The 11668-nt window shown below is 41.7% G+C and overlaps 1 protein-coding gene and 1 pseudogene across 1 annotated transcript; one reads left to right on the forward strand and one right to left on the reverse strand.

Annotated features, from left to right (window-relative positions):
- Window positions 1–1273: 1273 nt before the first annotated feature.
- On the forward strand, window positions 1274–3124 carry LOC100603421 (annotated as a pseudogene).
- Window positions 3125–10008: 6884 nt separating this feature from the next.
- Window positions 10009–11456, reverse strand: LOC100601972 (putative protein FAM47C). Its single transcript, XM_030807147.1, is given in 2 exon segments — window positions 10009–11270; window positions 11273–11456. Coding segments are annotated over 2 exon segments (1446 nt in total).
- Window positions 11457–11668: the final 212 nt, after the last annotated feature.

Consider the following 11668-nt stretch of genomic DNA (forward strand, 5'->3'; position numbering starts at 1 on the left):
AAGCTTTCCCTCTATGTTTTCTTCTAGGAGTTTTAGAGTTTCAGGTCTCACATTTAAGTCTTTATTCTATCTTGAGTTTATTTTTGTATATGGTGCAAGACAAGGATCTGATTATTCTTTTGCATGTGGCTATACAGTATTCCCACCACCTTAATTGAAGAGAGTATCCTTTTTGCATTGTTTATTCTTCGTAGTTGACCATATATGGGCAGGTTTATTTCTGGATTTCTAGTCTTGTTTCATTGGTTTATATGTCTGTCTTTATGCCAGTACCATACTGTTTTTTTATTACTGTAGCTTTGTATTATATTTTTAAATTAGGAAACATGAAGCCTTTAGCTTTGTTCTATTTTTCTGAAGAACAAAGAGAAATAATGTTCTTTCATGTTGCTATTCAGTTCTTGGTGGTTCCATATGAATTTTAGGATTTTTTTTCTATTTCTGTAAAAAATATCATAAGGATTTTGATAGGGATTGCATTGAATTATAGATTGCTTTGAGTTATTGGACATTTTAAAAATATTTTTCCTATCCATGAACATGAGATGCCTTTCCATTTATTCATGGCTTCTTTATTTAATCAATGTTATATGTTGTCTTAGTCTGTTTTCTGTTGCTACAACAGATACCTGGGTAATTTATAAAGAGGTTTATTTAGCTCACAATTCTAGAGGATGGGAGGTCCAAGATCAGGTGGCTGTATGTGGCCAACTTCTGGTGACGGCTTTGTGTGTCATAACATGGCAGAGAATTGGAAGGGGAAGCAGGCACATGCGAAGAGGCCAAACACGAGAGGCAGCCTTACTTTATAACAACCTACTCTCATGGTAACGAATCCAGTCTCACAAGACCCAGAACTCACTCCTGTGAGAAAGCCATTACCTAATCACCTCTTAAAGTTACTACCTCCCAATACCATTACACTGGCAATTAAATTTCAACATGAATTTTCGTGGAGACAAACTACATACAAACCATAGCATATGGTTTTCAATGTACATGTCATTCACCTCTTTGGTTAAGTATTTCTAAGAATTTTATTCTTTTTGATACTATTATAAATGAGATTATTTTCTTAATTTGTTTCAGATGGTTCATTGTTAGTGTATAAAAACATAACTAAGATGGCAGTACGTCAGCAGCGGGATGGCCCTAGCAGTGGCGGCGGCTGCAGAAGCCCAAGCAGCCGCGGCCGCAGAAGCCCAAGCAGCCGCGGCCGCAGTGTAGGCTAGAGCCGGAGCGCAGGCGGCAGCGGCACCCCTGAGAGTTTAAGATGGCGGCGGGGGGCGGGCAGCGGGCCTGCGGGGAGGAGCAGCGCTATGGGCTGTCGTGCGGACGGCTGGGGCAGGACAATATCACCGTACTGCATGTGAAGCTCACCGAGACGGCGATCCGGGCGCTCAGACTTACCAGAGTCACAAGAATTTAATTCCTTTTCGACCTTCAATTCAGTTCCAAGGACTCCACGGGCTCTGGAGCCTCCCAGCTCAGTTGCCTGGGATTTATACAAGATAAAATTACAGTGTGTGCAACAAACGACTCGTATCAGATGACACGTGAAAGAATGACCCAGGCAGAGGAGGAATCCCGCAACCGAAGCACAAAAGTTATCAAACCCGGTGGACCATATGTAGGGAAAAGAGTGCAAATTCGGAAAGCACCTTAAGCTGTTTCAGATACAGTTCCTGAGAGGAAAAGGTCAACCCCCATGAACCCTGCAAATACAATTCGAAAGACACATAGCAGCAGCAGCGTCTCTCAGAGGCCATACAGGGACAGGGTGATTCACTTACTGGCCCTGAAGGCCTACAAGAAACCGGAGCTACTTGCTAGACTCCAGAAAGATGGTGTCAATCAAAAAGACAAGAACTCCCTGGGAGCAATTCTGCAACAGGTAGCCAACCTGAATCCTAAGGACCTCTCATATACCTTAAAGGATTATGTTTTTAAAGAGCTTCAAAGAGACTGGCCTGGATACAGTGAAATAGACGGTCATTGGAGTCAGTGCTCTCTAGAAAACTAAATCCATCTCAGAATGCTGCAGGCACCAGCCATTCAGAATCTCCTGTATGTTCTAGTAGAGACGCTGTATCTTCTCCTCAGAAACGGCTTTTGGATTCAGAGTTTATTGATCCTTTAATGAATAAAAAAGCCCGAATATCTCACCTGACGAACAGAGTACCACCAACACTAAATGGTCATTTGAATCCCACCAGTGAAAAATCTGCTGCAGGCCTCCCGCTGCCCCCTGCAGCTGCTGCCATCCCCACCCCTCCACCGCTGCCTTCAACCTATCTGCCCGTCTCACATCCTCCTCAGATTGTAAATTCTAACTCCAATTCCCCTAGCACTCCAGAAGGCCGGGGGACTCAAGACCTACCTGTTGACAGTTTTAGTCAAAACGATAGTATCTATGAGGACCAGCAAGACAAATATACCTCTAGGACTTCTCTGGAAACCTTACCCCCGGTTCAGTTCTACTAAAGTGTCCAAAGCCTATGGAAGAAAACCATTCAATGTCTCACAAAAAGTCCAAAAAGAAGTCTAAAAAACATAAGGAAAAGGACCAAATAAAAAAGCACGACATTGAGACTATTGAGGAAAAGGAGGAAGATCTTAAGAGAGAAGAGGAAATTGCCAAGCTAAATAACTCCAGTCCAAATTCCAGTGGAGGAGTTAAAGAGGATTGCATTGCCTCCATGGAACCTTCAGCAATTGAACTCCCAGATTATTTGATAAAATATATCGCTATCGTCTCCTATGAGCAACGCCAGAATTATAAGGATGACTTCAATGCAGAGTATGATGAGTACAGAGCTTTGCATGCCAGGATGGAGACCGTAGCTAGAAGATTTATCAAACTAGATGCACAAAGAAAGCGCCTTTCTCCAGGCTCAAAAGAGTATCAGAATGTTCATGAAGAAGTCTTACAAGAATATCAGAAGATAAAGCAGTCTAGTCCCAATTACCATGAAGAAAAATACAGATGTGAATATCTCTATAACAAGCTGGCTCACATCAAAAGGCTAATAGGTGAATTTGACCAACAGCAAGCAGAGTCATGGCCCTAGAACTCTGCTTGGACCAGAAGATGTGAATAAACTTAAGCTTATTTATTTAAAATTCCAAATGAGTTGCTCTAGAGTCTAAAAAGGTGAAACTTTGGCTGTTGAAAGTTTCAGTGTTAGTAAATCTGAGTTACTTTTTCTTTTCCATTTTACTTTGCTTCCCTGCATTTTGAAGCTGCTCTTTCTGGTCCTCCCCACCACCCCACCCCCAAGACTTGTGTTTGTTAATAGAAATAATTTTTTTAGGTATTGGGGATCCATTGTCTATATTTCAAATCAGTTTTTTTCCTCAAAAACTTGTGTTTGTTATTAGAAATGATTTTTTAGATATTGGGGATCCAGTGTCCACACTTAAAAGTTGTATGTGTTTAAAAAACAACAACAGTAGTGTGCAAGGTGAAATGCTTTTGGATAAACGTAAGCCTATTTTCTGACCTTTCTTAATGCAAACTCTTTGCCTTAAATGGTAGAATATTTAGAAATTTGCACAAAATTAAAAAAATAAACATTGTCTTGGAGGGTTAAAAAATAGAAAGGTGTATGTGTATAGATTCACATACACATATGTATATACAGGCTGACTTGATCTAGAACATTAAATCCGCCCTGCAAGTTAACCCCCCATTGCAACGGTTGCCTTAAGGTGTTTGCTAGTTGTGTACATAGTGTGGTTAATCATTAGCTACACTGCTTCCCACTTGATTAGAGCAATGGGAAGCTTACTGTGGCCTACCAGCATCTGGAAGTGTGTGCTCGATCCGTATGTGTGCAGAGGTGGTGTGGATATGAGCGTGCATGAAGGAAAAAAAGCTGCTACTCCTAGTAGGCCAAACGCTCAGGTTAAACAACTGACGAGTGTTACTGTAGGGTGTTTTTTTTTGTTTGTTTGTTTGTTTTATCAAATTGCTACTTTTGTTGTGGAAGGCAAAAGCATTTCCATTTCAATGAGTTTGTCAGCTTTATTAATGTTGGGCAAAAATTGGTATGTCATGAAAATGAAACATCTATACTTTTGGGACAAAATTATAAAATTAAATGTGTAGGTAACCTATTTATATACTGCTATAAAGTATTTTTTGAAGAGAGATATGCAAAGAAGCTATTACCTACATAAGATGTATATTTAAAGATTTTTTTTTTTCATCCTGGTGCCAGGAATATAAAAAAGAGTGGATATATTTAACCATAACATACTGTGATTCCTCAAACAGCACAAACTTTCATTTCATGGAGTTTATCTGTTGACATTGATTTAAACTGTCACTTGTTTTATCATGTGGGAACATAAGTTATGTGGTCAAAAATATAAAGATTTTGAACTAATGTTGATTCAAGTTGTATTGTCTTATTGTATTGTCTTTTCAAAGTGCTGCCAGTTGAAAAGGGAAGCATTATGTTTACAAATCTGTTTTGAAATGTTTGCCAAAATTTTGGTAGTGTCTTTAATAAAGATGTTTGTCTCCAAAAAAAAAACACATAACTAAATTGTGTATATTGATTTCCTTACCTGTAACTTTACTAAATTCATTTATTTGTTTTTATTATTATTCTTATTTTGGTTACATCTTTAAGGCTTTCTATATATAAGATCATGTCATCTGCAAATAGGGACAATTTAACTTCTTCCTTTCCAACTTAGGCGCTTTTATTTCTCCGTCTTGCCTAATTGCTCTGATAAATATGTTGAATAATAGTGGCAAGGGTGTGCATCTTTGCTTGTTCCTGGTCTTAGATGAAAAGTTTCAGTTTTTCACCATTGAGTATGATTTTTGCTGTGGACTTTTCATATACAGCCTTTATTATGTTGAGGGAATTTCCTTGTATTCTAGGTTTGTTGAATGCCTTTATTATAAAAAAATTGAATTTTTGAATCTATTAAGACAATCATGTAATTTTTATTCTTTGTTCTGTTAATGTGTTACATTATTGATTGGCATATGTTGAGCCATCCTTACATCCTAGGGATAAATATCACTTATTTGTGGTATATAATCCTTTCAATGTGTTAAATTCAGTTTGCTATTATTTTCTGAGGATTTTTGCATCTATATTCAAGAATATTGGCCCGTAGTTTTCTTTTCTTGTAGTGTCTTTTTTTTTTTTTTGGCTTTCCTGTTAGATAATGCTGGCCTCATAAAATGAGTTTGGAAGTATTCCATCTTTTAAATTTTTTTGGAGGATTTCAAGAAAGATTGGCCTTAATCTTCCCTTAGATGTTTGGTAGAATTCCCCTATGAAGCCATCTGGTCCTGAGCTTTACTTTGTTGGGAGGTTTTTTGTTGTTGCTTTTTGAGATGGAGTCTTGCTCTGTCACCCAGGCTGGAGTGCAGTGGCTCATTCTCAGCTCACTGCAACTTCCGCTTCCCAGGTTCAAGGGATTCTCCTGCCTCAGCCTGCAGAGTAGCTGGGATTACAGGTGCCCACCACCACGCCCAGCTAATTTTTGTATTTTTAGTAGAGACGAGGTTTCACCATGTTGGCCAGGCTGGTCTGGAACTCCTGACCTCCAGTGATCCACCTGCCTTGGCCTCCCAAAGTGCTGAGATTACAGGCGTCAGCCACCACGCCCAGCCTGTTGGGAGGTTTTTGATTACTGATTCAGTGTCCTTACTAGTTATGAATCTGTTCAGATTTTCTATCTTTTTCATGATTCAGTTTTAGTAGGTTATAAGTTTATAAGAATTTATCCATTTCTTCCAGGTTTTCCAATTTGTTAGTATATAATTATTCTTAGTAGTCTCTTATAATTCTTTTTATTTCCATGGCCGGGGTGCTAGCCTTGATGTGAGTATTTGCAGCAGCAGTGGTGGCAGTATGGCTTGGTGGGGGTGAGGACCCCCCACTGCGACTGTGTGCATGTCCCTGCAGCTGGTGGTTATAGCATGGAGGTGGGGGCATTAGTGGGTGCAGGACTGTGTGCACCCTCTGTGCATGTTCACGCTGGCAGCAACAGCTGCTCAAGGCTAGGGGCTAGTCTACTGTTTTCTATGCCTAGTTTTGCTCTGGTGGCCCAGGCTCAGGGGCAGAGTGCTGACAGTGGGGGCTGGGGGGCTCTGTGCCCACCAATGTTCTGAAGACAATGGTGGTGTGGTGGGGTTGGGGGTGGGGGGAGGAGGTGCACTCACTCCAGCAGCAGTGGCAAGGCAGGGTGCAGGTGTACCATTGTGCTGGTGGGGAAGAGAAGGCTAGGTCTGCCTGGGCATATATGCATCAGCATAGTGATGTGGAGGGTGGCCATGGGTGCAAATGAGCTGTTATGTGTTTTCAGAGGCCACTCTGCTGGAGCACTCTGCCAGTCAGGTGTGGTCCACCAGCTATAATGTGAGCTCCAAGAGGCACCTGGTGGCTGTGCTGCAAGTAGCTGTGGCCAGGCTGGGGCCCCGCAGGAGGCCAGCAGACTGAGAGGTGCTCAGTTTGGACTAGTCCTGTCTCATGGGTAAGACTGCCCTGCAGAGTTCAGGTCCAAAAGTTCCCTTAGGGCTAAATTATCCTATGCAAGCAATTCTAGCCTAGGGGGATGCACATCTCTGACAATGCTCCACTACAGTTGCTCCCACAGGACACCCTCTGTGCTCTGCCTGTGGCTGGAGTTCTACCGCTACCACTTCTCTAAGTAGCTTTCCCTGACAACTCAAGTGTCCATGGTGGTCTAGGGTCTCCTCTTGCTAAGATTCCAAAGGCCCACAGTGAGAGTAGGCAGCTCCTTGCCTGTTAAACTCATCCCCTCTGTAGGAGTCACTGGGGGCCAGGAACACGTTCCAGTGTGCACTAGCCCTAGGGAGGGTTCCTAGCTTCCTCCCCCTTCAGCCCACCCTCTGTATTTTCCCTCCGCCTGTCCTGCCTCTGCCTAAAGCTATACGATAAGAACATGGCAGCACTGGGATGTGAACTCATTTTTGCCTAGCTCCAAAAGCCTTGCTCATTCATTCAGACTCTCAGAAATGAAAAATAATTCCCTTCATCTTTGTTAAATCACATACTCCTACAGTCAAATTCTCCAAAGCTTTTGTGAAACCTATGCGATGCTGTAATACAATTGATTACTACAGTATTTATGGAAGATACCATTCATAGCTTTAGGCTACACAGGCACAGTTACATATCAAGCTCTCTTGAATTCTGTCTCTTTCTAAAACCTATGGATTTGAAGTCAGGATGTTTTCAGAAGTCCAACTGGTGTTAAAAATCCAAATAGATCAAACATTGTTTCTGTTTATATCTGTGTGACAACTAATACCAATGTGTGTAATTACAGTGTGGAGAAACCCACATAATTTCTCTGAAGAAAGTTTATTTCCCTGGAAGTAGCCATTACCAAGAAGCAATAGAAACCGTAACCAGTGGCTCTTATTTTGCAATTGCACTTTTTCATCTTAATGTTAGTATATGTCCAGCCAAAGCAAGCACTACTTTTTCATGTTAAGCAATGGCTAAGATTGTGTGTGATATAGGTGAAAGCTATCACCAGATAAACACCATCAAAAAGTTATGTTTGTATAGTGTATTTCTGTTGTGATATTTTTAGTGCCGTTCTTCCTTTCCAACTCCCTCCTTCTCTTCCACAAATACAGGTTTTGTATTAATTCTGTGATGCCTGAGGCATTAGGCACTCTAAGTAATCCTTTAAGGCTCACCAGAATTTGAGTTTGATGATATGGTGTCCATTGTGTAAATGAGGATACATCCTCTGTGAAGTGCAAGAATTTGCATATTTATAAACATTAGGTAGTGAATTTACGGATGTTGCCAACGTTGTACATTCCTGGGGCCAGTCATCATAAATTCTGATTTATGTTTAAAATGAGCAAGAAATACCTAATTAAGTAGTAAATTGAAAACCATCTAATCTTCTTCCGATTCATCTGTGACATCTTCTTTGTACTTGTAAACTTGCGTTGCACGTTGAATAGGAGTCTTAACCGAGTCATAAGTCCATCCCTTCCTGGCAAACAGCCAAATGTGGAAAAGTAGGTCTGTCTCTTGCTGAAAGGAACTGAACATTGAATGCTCCTGCATGAAGCCCAAGGCTTCAGTGGAGAACCTCAGAAACCAGATAACTCTGAGCCATAAGGCATGGTATTGGCCTTTCAGAAGTCATAATAAGTAAGTATGGGAATTTCCCTTATTTTGAAGGCATTAATGACTCATTTCTCTAGATACTGGTGTAAGTTCTTCAGTGGAAGACAACTGGAAAATGAGGGTCCTTGTCTACAGATATAAGATCTTAATAAAGTAATCATGAAATTGACCTTGATGGGGAGAGCACTGAAACAGGATTACATGGCCTGAGTGAAGTCCTAACAGTAGAGAAGATTATGTACAAAGACAGAAGAAACATGCAGAAGTAAGAAAGGGAATATTAATTGGAGTCTGGAATGCAGGAGCATGTGCGTGTATGTGTGTGCATGTGTGTGTTAGTGTTTATGTACCTAGGTAAGTTTAAATGAGCCTGGAGAATTAACAAGCCATGCTTGCATTTTGCAAAAATATACTCAAGAAGAGACACGGGTTGGAAACCGTTGCAGAAATACAATAAGAGATAGTGGTGACATGAACCTGTTTATGATGATGAATTTGAAGAGAAATTCTAGGCCTTGGCTGAGAAAACAACATAAAAAAGACTTGGTTCTTCAGGAACACAATACCCACAGACAAACTTCACTAGAGACAGAATTTGCACATAGACGGATATATATATCACTGCTTAGTTGGATGAAATATATGCATATACGTCCATTTACAGATGGACTCTCTCGTCACTGAAAGAAAAAGTGCACTTCAGATCTACACTACAAATATATTTACCTACAAATTTACCTATACCAGACAGTTTTACCTGCTATTTTTGAAAGGTAAAGCAGATGCTTGATTTATCATTTTAAACTTATGAGTTCATTTTAAATTGCTAACAATGAAATGAAAATTATTTGAACTTGAACAGATATGTAAGGATATTTGATGTTGCTTGGTAGCTTTTCTCATACAGATCCTATTTTGCACATGAGATTTGCCAGGAATTTGAAGCTGCCTCCTATTCTGCACTTGTTTATATGATTTGGTAATAGCATTGTGTTGTGAAGATTTATGAACATGGTGAAATACATACATTCTATTGAGAGATATGACAAAATGGCATAACTCAAGTTTCAACTATGATTTTGATAAATAGTTTTCAAACTTGTTTTGGGGAGTTGATAGAATCCCAAAGGGGAAGATAACAATTTTACTATTAAAAAGTGTTAACATTATTTTGGCTATAGTCTCCAATTTTTGGTTAATAAAATAATTGTCATAATTATTTCATTAGAATTTTCATATAAGAAGAGTTATAGAATTCTCCTTTTACTCAGCAAATTTTGTTTTTTTGTTTGTTTTTTGAGACAGGGTCTTGCTCTGTTGCCCAGACTGCAGTGTGGTGGCATGAAGCCATCCTCCCACCTCAGCCCCCCAGGTAGCTGGAACTACACGTGCATACCACCATGTCTGGCTAATTTTTGCATTTTTTGTACAGACCAGATTTCACCATGTTGCCCAGGCTGCTCTTGAACTCCTGGGCTGAAGCAATCCACCCATCTGGGACTCCCAAAGGTGGGAGGGATTACAGGTGTGAGTCAATGCACCTAACCCCATTTCTCTTTCTAAGATTAATTCTGCTTTTGTTTCTGGTTGTATGTATTTTTACAAATAATTGAAATGATGATGTAATATTCACAATGCTTCAAAAATGTGAAAAAAGTATATGTGAATATTAATCACATAATTGATAAAATATATGAAATAATGAAGCCAAAGCAGGTGATTAAGAAATATTTATAAACATTAGGTAGTGAATTTACGGATGTTGCCAACGTTGTACATTCCTGGGGCCAGTCATCATAAATTCTGATTGATGTTTAAAATGAGCAAGAAATACCCAATTAAGTAGTAAATTGAAAACCATCTAATCTTCTTCCGATTCATCTGTGACATCTTCTTTGTACTTGTAAACTTGCATTGCACGTTGAATAGGAGTCTTAACCGAGTCATAAGTCCATCCCTTCCTGGCAAACAGCCTTTGAATGATGCCAGGCATTTCATAGTTCTTGCTTGGAATGAAATCCTTAAAGGCGATTGGTGCATAAAGACCGTCAAGAATGTCGGGTTCATCAGGCTTTTCAAGTATGAGCTTGGGGTCAATCAAAGGTTCATCACTTCTTAGCTTTTTCCCCAACTTAGGCTTCAGGTACCATGCTCCATACCCCATCTTCACATGCTGTGCACTATAAGAATTCGGTGCAGTCTGGATTTTCCCGTTCAAGTCTTTTTTCTGTGAGAAGAATTCGACCTCATCCATTTCGTCTAGCTCCATGCAGTACTTCAGCCCTGAGGAACACTCGTTTGCCTTCTTATTCTTTTGGTCTTGATAGGTTGCTCTGCACTCAGGGGTAAAGTCAAACAGACTGCTGATGGATTCTTCATCAACTCCTAGGTCTCCAGCCCACTTGAAGTCATGGAGTTTTCTCGATGTGTGTCTACGTTGAAGAGAATCAGAAACACACTCCATTGTGCTTGATGTACCTTCCTGAAACAGTTCTTTTAGATGAGACACTCCAGTCTTGGTAGGCTCCGGGCAGAGACTGGACACCCGATGAGTCTTGGGAGGCTCCAGGCAGAGACTGGACACTCGACGAGTCTTGGGAGGCTCCAGGTGGAGACTGGACACCCGAGTCTTGGGAGGCTCTGGGCGGAGATGGGACACTCCAGTCTCAGGAGGCTCCGGACGGAGACTGGACACCAGAGTCTTAGGAGGCTCTGGGCGGAGATAGGACACCCGAGTCTCGGGAGGCCGAGGGGAGAATTCCCCACGGGGGTATTTACCAGGCTCCGTGGGTTCGTCTGTTGTCTTCTCCTGGCCCTCACAAGCGCATGCGTCCTCCAGCTTCCTCTCAGGATCCAGCGGTTTCAGTACCTGTAGTAGGAGATCTGGAGGCATATCTTCTCCCAGACTGGGGTACATGGCCAAGGGATGCTTGGCCATCAGCTGGGCTTCCACTTCCTCTACGAACGCCTTCCGTGCTGGCTGTGCTGTCGAGAGCTTGGAAAACAGGGCCGTTTTCTTGAGCAGCTTTTTCTTCCTGCTTTTGGGGTCAGCTTGGGGACCTCTGAGAGATATTTTGGGGAGTAAAAACTCGTCACGGCGACAAACGAGTGTATCTTCGGGAGACAGCCGTAGCGGAAGTCATCCATGCCCTCCGTCACAAACACCCAGTTCTGGGTGTCCACGGGTGGGAATCTCAGGCGCCTGTGCTTGCGCTTCGCAAAGTACTTGGAAGGCAGTTTGTCACAGTACCAGGGCTTGGAGTCCATGCCCGGGGAACTCGGCCGGTCCTGTGGCCTCTGGTCCCCCATGGTGGCCCTCGCTGGGGTGCCACCTCTCCAGTTTCCGCGGTTCCTGATCCCTGCCGCTCTAGTCGCTAGGAGACCGCCAGCTACGCAGCCCAGGTTCCTTCCTGGAGGCGGGGCAGCGCTGACGCCACCTGCGCAGCCTGGATTCTAACAGATGTGTAGTAGAATCTCATTCTGGGTTTCATTTGCGTTTCCTAATGACTACTGGTATTGAA

This window comes from Nomascus leucogenys, chromosome X, assembly GCF_006542625.1.
Source record: "Nomascus leucogenys isolate Asia chromosome X, Asia_NLE_v1, whole genome shotgun sequence".
Taxonomy (NCBI): Eukaryota; Metazoa; Chordata; class Mammalia; order Primates; family Hylobatidae; genus Nomascus; species Nomascus leucogenys.